The 20032-nt window shown below is 44.2% G+C and overlaps 1 protein-coding gene and 1 pseudogene across 1 annotated transcript; both read left to right on the top strand.

Annotated features, from left to right (window-relative positions):
• The first annotated feature begins 349 nt into the window (after window positions 1-349).
• SMIM3 (small integral membrane protein 3) lies at window positions 350-13678 on the top strand. Its single transcript, XM_066616308.1, has 2 exons — window positions 350-668; window positions 11172-13678. The coding sequence occupies exon 2, from the start codon at window positions 11181-11183 to the stop codon at window positions 11364-11366; it is 186 nt and encodes a 61-aa protein (XP_066472405.1). The 5' UTR covers window positions 350-668; window positions 11172-11180; the 3' UTR covers window positions 11367-13678.
• LOC136642645 (5S ribosomal RNA) lies at window positions 3120-3239 on the top strand (annotated as a pseudogene).
• Window positions 13679-20032: the final 6354 nt, after the last annotated feature.

A 20032-nucleotide genomic window follows, 5' to 3' on the forward strand; every position in this document is an offset into this window, starting at 1 on the left:
ATATATATATTTCACTCAGCATAATTTCAATTGTTAACACCTGGGAATAATTAAAGAGAAGGAAGACTGAAGGAAATAAATCCAAGGAAGAAAAGTGATTAAGTAGTTAAAGTCTTCCTTTTTCTTTTCTTTTCATCCAGATGTTCCCTTCTGAGTATGTGCATGAAAGTTTGGCAGGTCTGGGTGTTTAAGAAAAATCAACCTCTTTATTATTTCCCCCTCCCCTCGCCACTAAACAGAGCAACTGTGCCTCTTTGCCAGGCTTGGGCTTCATCCAGCTCTCTTATGGCCACCAGGGGGCCGGTCCACCAGGAGGCAAACAAAAGGCTTGCTTCTAACACGCCAAGGAGGCAACTGCTGCAGCTCCATTGCATTCTCCTCGCTTTTGATATTACAGGCAAGGGAGGGACCCGTCGGTCCCAGCTGCGGACTGCCAACGCGAGGCAGTGAGAGCGACCTCCCTCCCCTGGCCAAGCAAGAAGAAAGCAGGAAGCCCCCTTGACCACGCTGAGAAGTTCTTTCTCCAGCCAAGAGCCAGCACGTTGCTTGGGCAGGCGCTGGGAAAGTTGTCCTCCAGCCTCACGGGCTGGGGCTTGGTTCTTCGTCCTCGGCGGATCATGGGTCTTCTTGCACGTCTTTAGACCAGAGCTCAAGGACCTTTCGAGCAGGTAATCTTTTAAAGCATTTCGCTCAGCAGCGGGCTTTGAGCCCAAGCCTATGCTTGTCTGCTCAGAAGAAAGTCCCATTATAGTCAATGAAGTTTACTCCCAGGAAAGTGTGGTTGGGATCGCAGCCTTAAAACCCAATCCTGTGCCTGTCTATTCAGAAGAAAATCCCATTATAGCCAATGGAGCTTACTCCCAGGAAAGTGTGGGTGGGATTGCAGCCTTAAAACCCAATCCTGTGCGTCTCTACTCAGAAGAAAGTCCCATTCTAGTCAATGGCGCTTACTCCTAGGAAAGTGTGGATAGGATTGCAGTCTTTAACCACAGCAAGGGGTAATCTTAAAGAGACGATCTCAAGGAAGGTCCGTAGGTAGATCGGTCGGTGTCTTTGGGACTCCTTGCTTCGTCTGCCACCTATTCCTTCCTTGAGCTTTACTGGGCTGACTCATCTCACTTCCTGATCTCTCACGTTTCTCCTTTTCTCCCTCTACATAATGTGGACTAGTGACTAGTGACGTGTGTGAGCTTTTGAATGTAAAGCTACCAGTGATCGCAGTAGACAGAGCCCAATACTGTGCTTGTCCACTCAGAAGTAAATCCCATTGTAGTCAATAGAGCTTACTCACAGGTAAGTGTACATAGGATTGCAGCCGAAGGTTTTTTAAATTCCCTGTATTTTTGATAATTATTATTCTTGGAGGTCAGTAGTTTTTCAGATCACAGGAAAAATACAGTGGATTCATCACAGTCCTTTCCCACTTAGAACTTCATTTAAGAAAGGTTCTTTTTCGGGAAGGTGACTTGTGGCTTCCTCTGAAGCAGGTGGCAATTCTGATTCACAACCCATTTAGAGCCCAAACCTATGCATGTCTGCTCAGAACTAAGTCCCATTATAGTCAATGGGGTTTACTCCTAGGTGAGTGTGGATAGGATTGCAGCCTAAGGCCACAATCCTATGCACACTTTCCTGGGAGCAAGTCCCATTGAACAGAATGGGATTTACTTTTGAGGTGACCTGTTTAGGATTTGGCTGTTAATCTGTTACAATTCCCCATTTAGTTTAATTGGCTTAAACACAAGAATGTTTAGGCGATTTTAACATTGGACTTAATTGCTGAAACATTTTTTTTTTTGCTTGCTTTTATTTATTTCATTGTTAATTATCAGTTAACTATAGCCCACCTTTCTGTCAGTTTTTGATAGTATGTTGGATGAGTTTTGTGTATTTTATAACAGCACAGTAGCAATCTTGAGAGATTCTTTCCCGAGCTTTCAGCTCCTGGCGCTGCAAAACTTTCTCGGTGCACTGTTTTCAAATACCCCTTGGTAGTTTTAAGGGGAAGGGTGGACTGGGATGCTTTAGGTATGGAGAATCTGTATTAGATTCAGAGGGTTGAACAAGCGCAAGTTGGCCTGGGGCTTGTGTTCAAATCCTGTCTTCCTGGATTTGTCTTTGCAAGTCGCGGACTTTTCCACCTCAGTTGCCCGTCTGTAAAATGGGAAGAAGAGCTCTGTGGCTCCTGGGAGCCCTACTGGATGCGCTTCCCCTGAGGGCCCTTGGGCTGGTTTTGGATCTGCAGCGGCGGTGCTTCCTCCTGCGCTACTTACAAGAAACAGTGTGCAAAGTAGCGCAGAGCAGAGCGCGCCTGCCTGGCTCCTCCTGCGCAGGCGGTCCCTTTCCAGCGCCGCCCAGGCTGCAGTACTCGGTGCGGGCGCTTCCGCGGGCGGGCCGCTCCCTCTCCCCGAAAGCGGCGTCGGGAGCTGGTGCTGCGGTCAGCTCTGCTGGCACTCGCTGCGGGGCAGGCGCTTTGCCGCCGCCTGGGCGGGGTCGCTGCTGTTGCCGCGCGGCGCTCATTAGCCCGGCTCCAGGCAGCTCCCGCGGGGCCAGGCTGCGTGCGAAGCTGAGCTCCGCCTCTTTGCCTAGTCCTGAGCCTGCGGGTGGCCACCGCCTGCGAAGCCGAGGCTGAAGCGCCTCCCACAGCGCTCAGCTCCTGGCGGAGCAGCCTGGAGAGGCGGCGGCGGGGTTGGCCTCTCCTGGTTTGCAACAGGGTGACGCACGGTCTTTGTTTCCCTTGGCGGCAGGCAGTCCTAGCCACACTTTGCCTGAGAGTAAGCCCCACTGAACACAATAGGACTTACTTCTGAGTAGACAAGCACAGGATTGTGCCCCCCAGAGTCATCTCCCACTTGTCCCTTCCTCTCTTTCAGCACATTCCTGCGCATGTCTACTTAGAAGTAAATCCCATTGTATTCAATGGGGCTTTCGTCCAGGGAAGGGTGTATAGGTGAGGAATTGCAGTCCCATCCAGATTTCCAGCACTGATGCAGCTACACCAAGCTGCACTGCATTCAGTGATGGTGGTGGGGCAGTCACAGAGGCCCCCTCAAGGTCAGGGAACATTAATTCCTTTATCTTGCGGCTGCATCTGCTGAAAAATTGGATAGGATTGGGCTGTTAGCAGCAACTGTTACCCTGCACATGCAGGATCTCATCTGATCTTGGAAGCTAAGCAGGGTCAGGCCTGGTTAGTACTTGGATGGGAGACCGCTTGGGAATACCAGGTGCTGTAGGCTTGTACCATAGTCTTTCAAGACTGAAGGTTGCCAACATTCCAGCAGCCACAATGCAGCCCCAAGGTAAGGGAACTAATGTCCCCATACCTTGCCTCTGTGGCTGCCTCCCCCCCACAGGATGCAGTGCATTCCCCATTGGTATGGCTGCACAGGCATTGAAAACTGATAGGATTGAGCCCTTGCAGCCCAATCCTATGCATGTCTACTCAGAAGTAAGTTCCATTAGAGTCAGTGGGGCTTACTCCCAGGAAAGTGTGGATAGGGTTGTGCTGTTAGTCTCTTTGCCTTCAGTTCCAGGGAAGCAGGCAAGCCCCACTTTTGAAATCCAGAGCAAAGACATCCTAAAGTTTGGTGAAAATTGTTCAAACGCACATTTCCCCTGCCCTGAAAATGAATCTCTGGGGAGTGATGTTGAAACTGCTGTCATCGCACTGGAGAACATCTGCCTTCTGTCTCCTTCATTCTCATATAAACAAGAATTACAGGGTCTGGCTCTACAGTGAGGTAGTTGGTGTGAGAGAGGCAACTAGGACCTTCCTTTCTCTGGCTGCAGAGACAGTGCCTCTTGCTTTATTATAAATTTAGATTTTATCAGTTTCCAAGGCTGGCTGCCTTTGGAAACAAGAAGCTGAGCCCATTTAAAATTCTGATAGCACAGGTTAGGCGTTTGCAAGGTTCTCCTGGGCAGAAAGAAAAAGGCAGCAGCATTGAAAATAAACGGGGGTAGTTTTTCACTCTCAGATGTAGATTTTGTCAGCTTCTCTGGGGTGACCATCCTACCCCAAGTATATTTTGTTCACAGAAATACATGGTACATTGTATCTGTCTATGTTATGGCTTTGTTATGGACCAGTGTGTGGGTGACACTCCCCTAATTTGCTTGTGCTTACAACAGCTATGCTTATGGGGTTAAAGTCAGGATCTGGCTGCACAGGTTGAAGGAAGATTTTTATCTTCCTTACAACTGCATCCCTCTGTATCACTTGTCATCATATTCAGAATTTGGCAGAATTGAAATTCATAGCTACCAAAAATGGGTGGAAATCCCGGCTGCATTTTTAGCACTGCAGAAAGCATTAACATGAGCAGCAAACCCAGACTTTCGTCTGTTTGCATGTTCATTCACAGTTTGGGGGGGGGGGGAATGGTGTAGCCGTATTTACTTTGTGATTTTCTTAAATAACGTGGCATTATAATTATCAGTGATGACTCTTTTAAAATGTGAATAAATTTTTGATCAATATGTCCTAATCACTTCTAATTATGACGAATGACCACATTTTGTTTCATTAAACATAGTTATTTCAGGCACTGTGCCTATGAGTTTTTAAATGTTTGGTCTACAGACAAGCTGGCATAGAAGTAAAGCCACTGTCCCTGCTATGGGATAGTAATGAATGGACATGTGATTTACTTACTGAAGCTTGTGTTTTAACAAGTCATCCCTTGAAGGCATTGACCTGGGTGTCACTGGATTTGGAATCTACACAAGCCTTGACGTCATGTTATTTTCTTTGTGATCAGGCATGTTTAAGAGAATTGATACTGGCTGCAGTGGAATCTCTTTTTGCTGACATGAGTCCCAACAAGCTCTGACAAACCTGAAGTGCCAGGGACAAACTACAACATAGGGCACAATCCTAACCCATTACGTCAGTGCTTTCCAGCACAGACATAAGGGCAATGCAGCTCTGAGGTAAGGGAACAAACATTCCCTTACTTTGAAGAGGCCTCCATGAGTGACTGCAGGATGCACCCCATGTCCCATTGGCACCGCTGTGCCAGTACTGGAAAGCACTGACATAAGGGGTTAGGATTGCCCCATAGTACAATAAAGACAGCATTAGGCTATTCTGCATGAAAGACCATAGGCCACCAGGTCCATTGTATAATGCTGAAGTGATGGGAAGGGAAGGAACTGGGAATAGCTATGTCCTTTGGGCTGGGCAGCCCAATCCTATCCCTGGCGCCGGCTCTGGGTAGAGCGGTGAAAAAATGGCTACTGCTGCATCGAGCAGCACCACTGGGGCTGCTGCTGGTCTCCTTGGGGGAAGGGGGCTTTTCAAGTCTGCACCGGCTATTTTGTCAGTGCAAACTTGAAAACTTCAGTGTCAGGCTTTGCAGCCTGGTGTGGAGGATAGGATACAGCAGAGCAGGGCTCCACTGGTCCCACTCCCCCTTGCCCTGATTCCTCTCCCCACCCTTGCCTGCCTCTTACTGTGCTCTGGGCGGCATCCATCAGGCACTGGGCCAACGCCAGTGCTCGCTACTCTCCCATGATTACCTCTTGATGGTATGGACGAAGCTCTTTATTTTTTTTAATTTTATTTTTACTTATTATTTGTATCATGCCTTTCTTCCGAGGCATAATACAAATTCAAAGTAGTGCTTTTGCCTCCTAACCTATGACGTAGGCTAAGGCATGCAATAATGACTTGCCGAAAGCCCAGTGGGAATCAAGGCTGACCATTTTAACCTCAGATTCCTAAATTCAAACTCTGGATTCCAGCCTGTGTGCTATGCTGACTATACATGATGTGCTCACTGAATGGCAACCTTCTGCACTGCAAAGGATATAAACTGGAAATAAACAATACATACTTGAGGCATTCACACAATTCAACAACCTGTGATTCCTTCTTCAGAAAGTCCTGTTTCCCATCTCCTGTTTCTGGGGGCTATTTCCTTATGAAAGGTGTGCTGCAGGTGTTTGGGGGAGGATCTTTTATTAGTAGGGCCATTGGGAGATTTGAGCCTGCACCAACAGCATGGTGTGCCTTGTCAATTGTCAAAAAAACTGATGACATGCCTTGACAGTTTTAGCACCTTGTCAGTGTGCTGTGAGACAATAAAGGTTGGAAATCACTGGTCTAGACTCTAGAGAGCTATGGAATACTCATCAGTGTAGGGATCACAAAGTTTCAGATGGAGCAAATAAGATTTGAAATTTCCCTTTGCCAGGAAGTTTGCTCTTTCCAAAGTATGGTAGTGCTAATGTATTTCTTTGTAATCTGAGCATGGCAGATATTTTCAGGGCTATGCGTAGGCTCTGGTACAATAGAAAAACAGCATTCAACTTCAGCAAGAACTTGCCAGCACATTCTACTACTTAAAACACGTTTCAACCTGCCTGTGACATCAGAAGAGCTTTTACGTAAAACGGTTATGGAAACATATGAAACAGCAACATATGTGGTGAATTTTGAAACGGAATCCCAAATTAAAAACAGTCACTAACAGCCTATTTTTGTTCATGAATTATATTGCTAGTAGCTTCATTGTAGCTATTTTCCCCAAAACATAATGACTTCTCATTAACTTTTTACTTTTACATGTCTCAGTTTAGCCAGGAAAACAGCAGATTTGATTACCTGACCAAATGATGCACTGAATTTTGAGTGTGTTTGTTTTAGACACCATTTGTCCAGTTTTTCCATTTCCTGTGTGTATAAACTTAGACCTATATTGCATTTTAAGATTACTCTCTTCCACTTTTTGGAAGTGTTAGCAGCTGCTAGCAACCACAGTGGCAACTTTTGCACATGACATATTTTGCAATTAAAAAGTGCTCTTTGTTACATGTGCTCACGCAAACACACACACACACACACACAAAGACTGGCATTTTGTGCATTGGAACTTACTTCTGAGTAAAATTACACAATGGAACTTCTGAGTAAGCATTCATAGAATTGGGCTGCATGAATCTTACTGTTAATTTTCTTGCAAAACAAGGCTGTAGAACAGGGGTGTCAAACTCATACAGAAGTTTCATACAGAAGTTAGCTTTCAGGGCTCTAGCTGAGGGTCTGAAGTGCTGTCATTAAGCAGAAAGTGACATCATTAAGCAGCTAATGGCCAGAAATCAAACCTTGTTCGCATGTAGAACTGCAAATGACAGAAGAGAAAGTATGCAAATCTTGATCATATTTCAAGATTTGGGAAAGACCAATTTTCATGTGGGCTGCCATTTCAGCTGTAACACCTCAGCAGCTGAGAGCCTGAGGGCTGCATCTGGCCCCTGGGCCTAATGTTTAATAACCTTGCTGTAGAGAAAAACTATAAAACATGGGAGGCTTGCTTCAGTTACAGCCGTAGGAACCATTGCAGTTAATGTGGAATGTTTCATTGACATGGGAGATCAGAAACATGCAGCAAGTGACATGCATACAGTAGGTGAGTCGCACTAGGGTGAGTCACACTCACCTCATACTAGGTGAGTTGCAAACCAATTTCAGGTGGGTCCCCATTCATTTCAATATTTTATTTTTAATATATTGGGTTTGATGCTAGTATTGTATGTGACTGCATTTGGGAAAAAGTTCTTTTACCAGGCTACTATGAATATGCTTTTAACAATTGATAGTAAATGGGACTTACTCCTGGGTAAGGGTGGGTAGGATTGCAGCCTATGATTGTTAAAAATTTTCCTGCTTGATGTTGTCACTTCTGGTCATGGTCCTGACAAATTCTCATTCTAAACAGTGGGTCTCGGTGCTAAAAGTTTGAGAACCACTGTATCAGTGGCAGATTAAGGGTAGAAATTATACAAGTTATGACCTGATGATTAATGGTCTTTCCTTGGATATGGAAAACTAGCACATCAAGGGGAGAAAGTCCAGGTTAGAACCTTTTCCCACGCAATATATCAGTTTAAATGGAAGGCAATCTGCATAGGTATGGAAATGTGCATGTACATTTCCTCAGCAGTCAAACTGCTTGGGGAAGCAAGCTGTGAATAAAACCATATTTTATTCAGAGGTACAAAATTGGCAGCAGGATTAAGCTCAGGGAAAATTGGGTTTTCCTGTTTGCAACACAAGCTGTCTAGTAACAGCATGGATTGACTGGAACCAGTGTAGTCAAGAACATTGTTCTCTAGAGACTTTTAAAAGTTTTCTCTGTGTGTATTTTTTACTTTTTTGAGTTGGAATAATTAACTGTCCCAGGAGCTGCTTTTTTGACACACTACATTCAAATGATGCTCACACCATTTAAGCAGCACATGTTAAATGGTGTGTGCTCCTAATGCATGTATCTTGCCCCTCCTCTCATAAATCTAGCAGAAGTGGTTGTACTTTTCTGAGCAGCCCCCCCCCAATTAAATAATTTATGGGGGAAGCAAGAGGAGGAGGAAGGCCAATTCTTTGCTTGGGGTCATTTGAAAAGGTACTGAGAATAAGACAGCTAATATTATCATGCCGTTGTACGAATCGATGGTAAGGCCACATCTGAAGTATTGCGTCCAATTCTGGTCGCCACATCTCAAAACGGATATAGTGGAAATGGAAAAGATGCAAAAGAGAGCATCCAAAATGATGACTGGGCTGGGGCACCTTCCCTATGAGGAAAGGCTACAACATTTGGGCCTCTTCAGCCTAGAAAAGAGGTACTTCAGGGGGGACATGATTGAGACATACAAAATTATGCAGGGGCTGGATAGAGCAGATAGAGAGACGCTCTTTTCCCTTTTCCCATAACACCAGAACCAGGGGACATCCACTAAAGTTGAGTGTTGGGAAAGTTAGAACAGACAAAAGAAAATATTTCTTTACCCAGTGTGTAATTTGTTTGTGGAACTACTTGCCACAGGAAGTAGTGATGGCATCTTGCCTAGATGCCTTTAAGAGAGGATTGGACAAACTTCTGGAGGAAAGGTTCATCACGGGTTACAAGTCATGGTAGGTATGTGCAAGGTAGAGGTAGGCTGCCTCTGATTGCCAGATGCAGGGGAGGGCACCAGGACGCAGGTTGTGTTGTCTGGTGTGTTCCCTGAAGCATTTGGTGGGCCACTGTGAGATACAGGAAGCTGGACTAGATGGGCCTTTGGCCTGATCCAGCAGGGCTTATGTTCTCAGGAGCCATGTCATTAAATGCATGTGCACAACACTTAACAGATGGGGCCACTAGGGCAGGGTAAATATTGTCTGAACTGGCCCTATGATGATCTGTCTGTCCTTTGAGACATCAATCACTACAAGATCAAGGAGCTTTTTGCTAGGTTCAATAACAATGAAGAGACACCCTGGGCGAGTGTCCCTTCATTGTTATTGAACCTGGACAAGGGTACACAATGGACTTCAAGGTCCTAGACTGTAGTTCAATGGTAGAGTATCTCCAGATAGGAATGGAAAAGATATCTGAATGAAATTCTAGAGAGTTACTGCCAGTCAGAGACACTATTGAGGTAGACAACCAATGGCTGGGCTCAGTACACAGCAGCCCAATATGTTCATTTTATTCAACAACTTATGAAATCTTAAATATGTCTTAGAAATTAGAGGCATTTTGGCATCTTACAGCCTATTAAACTTTGACTCCTAAGCTTTCATCACCTCTGCTAAATCAACATTAAGAGGAAGAATAGCAGGACTGTTGAGTGTTTTTTCTCATCAGATACAATAATGGCATAATTAAAATAATAGTGACATGTAATAAATGCTAATGAATAGCCAGCTCTTTACAGCTCCTTTTATTGGAGATTACCAGAGTACACAGTTTCTAACTACTGCTTCTTTTTCTCTATACCTTATTATAGCGTGACAAGCAGCCGATAGCCACTGTGCCTGACCTTCATTTCATCATGGGCCATTTCATGTGATAAACAAATTATCACATAGCAGAACTGCCAGCTTGCAGAAAACCATGATGCTCTTTCTATCGTGTATTTTGTTCACCATTACTTTTATATCTCACTGTTCGTCCATGCTGTGATCTTAAGGCAGTGTGCATGACGTTCTCAGAAAATATTCCATCCAGGCAGTGATCAGACTGGCTTAGCTTCAGCCTCACTTATTTTTTCTGGGTATACCATTGGTTGAATTATTTGTACAAAGGACTCAGAATGATGCTTTGGCCTCACAACGACCCTATGCGGTAGGCTAGGCTGACAGTGATTTGCCCAGGACTACCATCCAGTTTAAATGCAAAGATATTCTAATAATGATTCCTAGCAAGCTATCTAGCAAGACACTATACCAGTGGTTCTCACACATTTAGTACTAGGACACACTTTTTAGAATGAGAATCTGTCAGGACCTACTGGAACTGATGTCATGACCGGAAGTGACATCATCAAACAGGAAAATTTTTAACAATCCTAGACTGCAATTCTACCCAGGATTAAGTCCCATTTACTATCATTGTTAAAAGAATATACATATTAGCTTGTTAAAAGTACAGGTCTGTAACGTTTCCCCAAATGCTGTCACATACCATGGTAGCATCAAGTCTAATATATTAAAAATATTGAAATGAATGGGGACCCACCTGAAATTGGATCATGACCCACAGTCTGAGAAACACTGTACTATACTGTCTCAGAAAGTGACATTATATTGGATTAGGTCATTTTCTGTATAACGCATGGTTGGATGTTTGTCACAGGAATGGTCCACCCCACCTGAACCTCATAATTGCGCTAGCACTGCACCTATGTTTACTTTCCCTCCTATGAAGTTTAGGTGTGAAGAAAATTGGTAGGTAAGGTTCAAACATAGTCCAGTTTGTATTGCAGTTGGTGTTATTCTCAAAACTTAGGCCCCGACAGCCCAATTCTATGGGCTCGTAGTGCTGGCAAAACAGGAAAACAGGTGTTCTGCCAGAGCTACATGCCTTACAGCAGTTGTAAAAGCCCTTCCAGCAGTGCATGAAGTAGTGGGCTGCTGGAGCGCCAGGAACACCGGCCACCCATTGAGCCATTTTTGTGTCAATACACTGTTATCAGAGGGAGGGGAGGGGAAATTGATAGGATTGGGCTTGGAGCTTATTTCTGGACACTTGGAGTCCAGTGAAGTAAAGGTAAAAGACAAGTTCTATGCAACTCATTTAAAAAGACCACTCAAGCTTTTTTTAATCAATATTGGAGAAAGCAGTAGGGTTGCATTTGCTTGGTGTCCTGATTCACTAATACATATTTCTTCTTTGCTGCAGGAGAGGGGGATGGATGTCATGGGGGATGTGGCACCCACACCGTTTCCCCTTCCGAAGCACATCTTGGATGTATGGGTTATTGTCCTGATCATCCTGGCCACCATCATTGTCATGACGTCCCTAGTGCTGTGCCCAGCGACGGTTGTGATCATTTACAGAGTCCGGACACACCCTATACATAATGGAGTTGTGTGAGATTTGCCTCTGCCATTTCGCAACTTTGCTTTTGAGGAGCACAGGCTAAAGATCAATCAAGAAAATGGTCTGTTTATAACAGGCTATCTCTGATATTAGGCAGAGCTCTGAAGAGACTATGAAAGAGCTCCAGCGACAATGAGATAGCAACATATAGACTGCAGTTGTGAGAGAGAAATGCTTCGTGGCACAAAACGCACCCTGGAAGTCTGCTTTTCCATTTAGATTGTGACTTTATTCAGGACTTTATTCTGAGTTGTGGAATGCTCTGCTGGCACAGGATTCCAGAATGTTTCTGTTTGATTTCTTTGTTCCTTATGTTTACTGAGCAAACTAATCCAAAGGACTGAGAAGATGGTGGAACGAGATATTTAAAAGGAAATGTGAAATGTCTAATAAAAAACTCTTCAAATACTTTTCAGAGGGCGCAGTTGTGTAAGAACAACCTGCTTTAGCAACTCCGGTGACACTGTCTGTTTTTTTTCTTGTAAGGATTACTTGAGGTGGAGGAAACATTGGCTGTTCTTAATTGGAACAGTCTCTTTTCCTCAAGATCTTTCTCATACAAATGACAGGAACTGAAAAGGAATCAAGGAAAGCTAATGAGATTTGATCAAAATAATAATGTGCTGCAAGGAAGCAGGTTTGGAAGTAGCAATGGGAAAAGAGAAAGTGGGCCTTATTTTGTTGCTGATTTTGTGATATGCTGTGCATATAGTAATACTAGGAACTGAATCTGAGAACCAACCTTAATTGTACTTAATGAAAGTGAGCTACAATTAAACAAATTGTGTTGATACAACGTGTAATTATAAAGAAAATAAACTTTTGTGGGTATGTTTGGGAGATCTTTACAGCTATGAGAACTTCAGGGCATGACACAGGTAGTCCTGTAGCCACACCCCCTGCTTTAATCGCCTGCCAACTGCTTATTCAAGTGAATCCCTTTTTTAGTAAGGGGGGGAGGTATTAGAAGTAGTAGGCATTTTATGTTGTCTGGAAGTACTGAACAGATCAGAGCTTGCATCAGCTGCTTCAGCACCTGGCACCATTCCGTTTTTTCTCCCATGGCTAATGCTGATCTTTTCCAGTTCTGGAGAAAGTAGTCCTCTATACTTTCACATAGCAGAGTTGCCAGCTCCTGGCTCAAAGGGGGCTCTTGTGCCTTTAAAATTTGCATGGCAGAAAAAAGTTCAGCAGTAATTCTTGTGACAGTTCTGCACATTATGTTTTCTGAGGCTCACCTCTCTGTTGTTCAGCCACAAAAGGTACTGAAGGCCAAGGTATTAGCAGATGTTGTCTATTATTAGCTTAACTGGAGCACAGTTTATAATTCTTTTGTGTTTGTGAGAAGGAAATCTTTACCCCGGGGAGAAAGAGCTAATGATGTTGAAGAAATGTCAGTAAGAATGTCTTCTGTAGTACATAAATGGGACGTGAATGCATTTTTAGATAATGTTTTTATAAGCTAAAAACATTGTTAAACTGTGATATTGTGCAAACCCATGGAATAAATGGATTTTGTTTTGTGCACATCTTTTAAGTAATTTCAGGCTATCATCTTGGGCATCCTTGGTGTTCATTATACCTGTTTCTGCCTGCATTTTAGAACTTTCCTACTCTGACCTTGTTACCCAGTAAGTGACTCTGCATCTTACTAGTCCTGCCAGTATTTGTTTGGTTCTCCATGACAACCTAGAAGTGAAGCCAAGTTGGTGGTTCCAGCAAACATCAGCCCCAGCAAACATCCTGTCTCCCAAAAGTGATTACCTACTTTCCTGAGGGAACGAAATGGTGCTGACCATTTGCATATACTGATTCATATAAATGCATATTGTGTTTTCAATTGCCAAACACTTATGAAACTGAACAAGAACAAAACTAATTTGTGGCCATATAGCAGGAAAGCAAAGCAAAAAAATACATCAAAATAAATTGGAATATACATACATTTAAAAATGTAAGAAATCCAAAGCATAAAATTAACAGTAAAATGGAAGAATTACTATCATCGGAATTGTGGATGTTGGGAACATAGGAAGGTCATTTTCCATTGTGTTGTCCAGGTTGTAGTACTCCAGGAGGTCTAGTTGTGTTCCTCCTCTCCCATTAGTGTTTTGGCAAATTGTAAAAACTGTTTGGCCTTTACTACACTTTGGGATTGTTTAATTTCTCTCCCTGTGACCTGTAGCTGCTGTTCTTTTTATTTGCTTGTTGTGGTTTTCATGTGCCTGTTTTTGATGTTTTTAATGTGACATTTATAAATTGCCTCAAGGGGTCCTTTTCAAGACCAAACAGGTGGAGTACAAATATTTATAAGTAAATAAAATAAACAAAAATTACACGGCGTGGGGGAGAACCCATTTCTATTTGGTGCATGACTCACTGAGACTTTAAGAGCCTAATCCTATGGTCACCCTGCGCTGCCAGAACTCGTGTTTTAGCAGTGCAGGGCATTTTCTAGATTGCTATTGTATGCTTCCAGTTCACTGTTGCAAATAGGCAGTAGCGTGGCATGCCCAGTAGCAGTTCTAGAGGCCACCGTTGGTGCTGGTAACCTGGTGGTAGAGGAATGTTGTGGATGGAGAGGGCAGAGGGAGTTTCATGGCAGGGAGGAGTGGATCTTGGAGGTAGTTACTTGCACCAGGATCCTATCCCCTCTTTCCCAGGCCACTCCGGCCCCTTTCTCTACTTGCATACATCAGCATAATAAGTGGCATATGTCCAAAAAGAGACCCATAGGTGATTGGGTAGCCTACTGGGCGTAAATACCCCTACAGGCTGTCTGATCGCACAAACCCCAACATAGCATGCAGTACAGCCTCGGTTGGCCTGGCTGCATACTGTGGAAGGGGAAAGGATTGGGCAGAGAGTCTGTCAATCTAGGCATCAATTGTTTCTTCTCCATTCTGTCTATAGCTGCCCTTAATAGCACAAATTCTTTTAAAGCAGAAATAAAGAAGTGTCACCAGAATAATAGTCAGAAGTGGTAAGAACAGTGAAGAAAAAAGTCCCACTAGCCCTGTGACATTTGAAAGGAACCCATACCACAGAAGCCATGTTTTCTTTCATGGAGAGTGGGTAGTAAACAGGATGAGGTTTTTCTTTTATATCTAACATGTCATTTTTTTGCTGAAAGAATGCATCTTTTTGCATCTTTTGCTGAATTTTCTGGTATGGTTTGTTAGTGGAGGCTAAGCAAACAGAGGGCAGACCCAAGTAATGATGAAGATGAGTCAGGCTGTTGCCTGGAAAAGTGGTAGAAACAGAGGTGAGGAAGTTATTTTCTGAGCTTACATCCTGTTCCTTTTAGCTAAGAAGAATAAATATGAGAAATTAAAAATGAAATTTGGTTAGGGACATTTGCATAGTAGTCATTCGCAGAAGTCAATGTCTGTAAAGAGAGATGCTGGGACTCAAGCACATTTCTGGTCCAGAAATGCAGCCACAGCATCTGAGAGAGGTAGAAGTGGGCTGTGGTTTTTCTGTGGTGAAGGAGATATACTCTGTGCATGTTCCCAAGCAATCTTTGTTGTTGTTAGCATTTCACATGTTCCAGGGCTGAAGCATTGCATAGAAAAAGGCCCCTGAGGCTCAACTGTTATATTCTAGCTCATGGTGTTTCTAAAAAGGATGAGCTACAGTGTCTTCAATTATGCAACCAGCTACTGTGTATAAGGGCACAATCCAGAACCACACTTGGGCCAAGTCCCTTGCACTAGCCCGGGAGTATCACGAAAGTGCCATAAAGTACTTTTGCGCTACTCTGAGAGGAGATAGGCTGGCGCACAGAAGTGCACCATCCTCCCTGCACCTAAACGTGGGCCCTAGGGAAGAGATGAGTTGCGTTGACAGAGGTCGGCCAACAGGAACAGGGTGGGGTGTGTGGGCAGACTGAGGCAGAATGGGGGAAGGGCCATGGCCATGTTGGCGGTGGGAGGCGGAGGCACAGTGTTTAACATGTTTCACAATCACTATCCCATTGTCACAATAATAATCACTAGTTAGTTCAGTATCATTATAACCATAGCACAGATGAGGGGGCTCAAGCTATGGGGCAGCAGGTTATCTAAGGCCACTTAGCAAGTTCATAACTAAGATGAGATTGAACAGGGGACTTGTGGTTCACACCCAGTCACACCTGTTGTCAAAACCATGAAGGCCACTTAACCATGCAAATGAAGAAGCCAAGGGCTTACTCCAGGCAGATTGAGGCCTAGAAGGGGAAGAATATCAATGGTGCAGCTGCCTCCCCCCCTCCCAATCCAGGTCTCCTTCCAACTCCCTGGGTCTACTTGGACTTATGCCAAATCACTGGCATAGGTCTGAGTAGACCCATGCTAGCAGCTCAGAGCAAATCTTCTTGCTGGCACTCAGAGGCTCAGGAAATTCATCTTGTTCGGCTAGTTTATACAGCTAATAGCATGTTTATTTTCCAGGCAATGCTTGTTTATTCTTAGCCAAGGAAATGAAATGCATCTTTGGATGGAAGGTATTCAGCCTCTTTTTCTTGGGAATGTTGTATCTAGTAAGGAGAATGACCCAGAGAACATGTTGTTTGAGCATTAGTGTATGTTCGCATCTTGCCTTGGTACCAGGCCAAACTGGCTACGAAATGGCAGTATTTCTTTTGGGGGGGGGGGAAGGGGGAAGGGGGAAGAGACACAGACATAGTATTATACATTCTGACAGTCTTGTGTTGCTGTCTCTTACATTTTGGTTTATGGGGACTGAAGGGGAAGCAAAATGTATCTTCAGCTCTCCTTTTTTTGGTTTTAAGAGACTATCTATTTTTTCCTTTTCAGTACCTATGGTCCTTGAACGCCAGCATTTTCAGAAAAAAGGCGCAGTATATGTTTACTAGGCTTGTGCCTGCTCAAAATACAGGTGAGGAATTACCTGTCTGAATTGTTCCCAATGCAAAACAAAATAATCTCCTCAAAACCCTTTTACAGCCTAATCCTATGGGCTAGCTGCACTAACTTGGGTTTTGACAGCACGGCATGCTTTGGACAGTTGCAAAACATGATCTGTCATTCCATGCAACCATGCCACAGTGGCAAGTGGTAGCTGTAGCCATGTACCAGCGGTATGCAGAAAAGTAGGAGTGCCAGTAACTTGGCATGGGGGTTGGGTAGTGGCTGGAAAAGGTAGGGGTGGGGGAAGAACAGAGAGAAGACCAGAGGAGGGGTGTGTGTTGAGGCTGGGAAGGGAACAATATTGGCGGCAGCGGTTCCATCAATATTCTATCCCCCTTTCCGGCTTCAATCCACCTTCCCAGGTCTATCTGTTTGGACTTGCACCTCAATTACTGGTGCAGGTCCAAGTAGAGCTATCACAGCAGTGGAGCAAGGGAACAAATGTTCCCTTACCTGGAGGAGACCTCCAGGATTGCCCCTCCTGCAGGATGCAGCACACACTCCAGTGGTGTGGCTGCATTGGCCAGGTTGGCAGGGGTAGCGGGGTGGTAAATAGAACTGGGCTGTTACACATAGAAAGCAGGTGTGTCAAAGAGAAGGCTGTTTTCCCTGACATGCTAGCTTTCCACAAGCAGGAAACTTTTTTCTTTAATATAGGGCAGTGTTCTTCAAATTACAAGACTACTGCATTATGAAAATACCTTCTCCGCATGGCGCAGCGCTTACTGTCCCATGTCATAGCCTCTTATCTTTCAAGTTGATCTTATCACAAACTCAAGCCAGTGCCTGTTGCTGCAGCAGGCTCTGCACTCCAATTTCTGGGCAGGTGTGGGTGGCAGGAGTGAGTTTGTGAGATCAGCTTGAAAAACTAGAGGCTGTGGCACGGAACAGTAAGCACAGCATGGGGAAGGTGTTTTTTTTAATGCCAGATCTGCCCTGTGGGCTATAGTTTAGAGTCTGCTGATATAGAGAAACGTTTAATTATGAATCCCCCCTCCTGTATTTGAATGATTCAGTCCTTGGAAGCCTGTACCACATCACATCATGATTCCGTTGGCCCATAGGGTTGGAATAAGAAGTTGTAGTTAGGAGAGCAATTAACCGACTTTCCTCCCTGCTGCAAAGCTCATGCATTCCCATTATGCTTATACAGTTATCAAATGATGAACGCTGGATTGGAACTAGTACCACAGCACTATTAAAGTGGCTGGCTGAGTAGGAGCTGTTTCCATTTACTCTTCATAAATGATTGTCCCTATAGTGCATTAGTGAGGGCTCTGGTATGTCTGCTCCATGGAAACAGCAAGCTGCCTTTGTCTTGCAGGCATATGGATGTGTTTTCAACTTTGGCTTTGCTCTGTGTTTATGGCCCCTCTGAGTGATTCCAGCAGGCCTGACACACATCTGGAAGCAATTAACCTTATGTTGAAGCTGCTGCTTTCACAACTTTCTTTGGTTGCTTCATGGCCTATTTCTCTCCACAGTCTATTTTCAAAACATCAAAATCTAGGAACCAGGCTCACTGTAGTTGGTAAAAAGGCCTATTTGAACCTCTCGTATCTTTAGAAAGTTTGGAAGTGGGGCTTGTATACTTATTTTGTTTTCCTTAGGACCAAACTTGACATACTAGAAGCACTGCTAGCACTGGAACTACTCTAAGGATGATGGAGTAGTTTGGGAGTTAGAGTTGGCACTTCAGGTTCATATTCCCACTCACCATGAAGCTTCTTGTGTGACCTTGGGCTAGTTACTGTATATCACCATCAGCTACCACACAGGGTTGTTGTGAGGACAAAAGGAACCAAGTATACAACCCTTAGCTCCTTGGAGGAAAGGGACTATAAACATGTGAAATATAAAATAAATTGCCCAATTTCCTGTCACATTTCTATAAAGTGGTAGGGTGGGGACTTAAAAAGCACACGAAGGGTGTGCTTTCTCCTCAACTCTCAGAGTCTCATAGGAAATAAAGGCTGGGAAGAGATAGTTTTGGAGGGCCAATGAATGTGGGTCTTGTTTCAACATGGCTCCTTCCTTAATTTGTTTTATATCTTGCTTCACAATTGTATTGTAGGGACTCACCAGCAACCTGACTCATGGGTCTGCCATGGTCAGCTCAAGTTTGGGCATCACCATTCCAGCTTACACTGGAATAAGAAAGAAAAGCTGCTTTACCTTAGGAGGACAGTTAAATTCACCCCCAGGTCATTGGGCTTTTATTCCTTTGCCACAAAGATCTTTCTAATATTTCTAATATTAAATTCACTTTGCATAGAAACATGAAAAGTCACAATTTATCACAAAGATGAGTTGCAGGGTGGGGTGGATAGGGGAAGCAATCTTACATAAATCAGCTAAATGATCCCAACTATCATATTATAATTATGGTGAGTGTATTGTTTAGAAGGAATCTTAACCTCCCTGAGTTCAGGGCTAGCTACATCCAAATAAGCACTATAGCCTTAGTTCAGAATACTTATTTCAATATACTTTAAAATCCTCTTATTTCAGAACCACATTGTTTTCCTGCATCATTTAAGATTTCTAAAACTGAGCTCTTTCAGGGCAAGACCAGTTATTTATTGTTGATGTATATGTTGCTATGTTAATTCTGGTTTTGTTGGGGGGAAAATCATGAACAGGACTTACCATGGTAAGCCATAAACTCCTGTTTTCCCTGTTGGAGACGGGGCATTCCTGACAGATGAGATCTGCCTGAGCAGTAATCCCTGAGTTGGGCGGGATCAGAGACAGAACACCTTAAACCTTAAGCACCTTTTGGAGGACTTTACGTCCAAAGCCAGCATCCACAGAGGCACGAGAGCTAACTTTATAGTGCTTCAGAAAGGTATGAGGCAATGACCAAGTGGCTGCTCTACAGACCTCAGATAAGGAGGTAATGCCATCCAAGGCGGCCGAAGTGGCGGCCCCCCTCAACAAATGGGCTAGAATCCCTTCAGGAGGTTGGAGTCCCAAAGCTTCATAAGCCAGAGAAATGCATGTTCTCAACCACCTAGCCAGAGTCCTGGGAGAGACTTTACTTCCTAGTGTCCTACCCTGGTAGGCTATGAATAGAGCATCAGTCTTTCTAAAAGATTTAGTGCGCTCTGTGTAGAATCTGATGGCCCTACATACATCCAGCATGTGCCAGGACCACTCTCTTGGATGTTTGGGATTCGGACAAAAGGATGGCAGGTCTAGTTCTTGTTGCCGGTGAAAAATTGAATTGACTTTGGGCAAGAAAGACAAGTCAGTCCAGAGAACCACACTGTCCTTATGAAAGACGCAGAATTTGGGATGAATAGACAGGGCTCCCAGTTCCGAGATTCTACGAGCAGAGGTGATAGCCACAGGAAAGGCAGTCTTTATGGAGATCATTTTTAAAGGAATTGTAGCCAGAGGCTCAAAGGGGGCACTAGATAGAGCTGTAAGAACTTTGAAAAGGTCCCAGGTTGGTGCCCTATGAATGGGGGGAGGATTAAGAAGAGCCACCCCCTTTAAAAAAGTGCTTAACATGGGAGTACATCAGAAGAGACAGATGGCCTCCCGCTCCCAGAGTGCCTTGAATTGCCGCCACCTGGCACTCAAGGGTCTTGAGGCCCGTCCTGCAGGAAGTCAAGTATAACAGAAATTGATGGGGAACTGGGGTCAAGATCCTTTTCTCTACACCACGAACAAAACCTCTTCCACGTGGTTCTATAAACTCTTCTCGTGGAAGACCGTCTGGAGGATAACATGGTGGAGATG

The sequence above is a fragment of the Tiliqua scincoides genome, chromosome 2 (assembly GCF_035046505.1).
Source record: "Tiliqua scincoides isolate rTilSci1 chromosome 2, rTilSci1.hap2, whole genome shotgun sequence".
NCBI classification, from domain to species: domain Eukaryota; kingdom Metazoa; phylum Chordata; class Lepidosauria; order Squamata; family Scincidae; genus Tiliqua; species Tiliqua scincoides.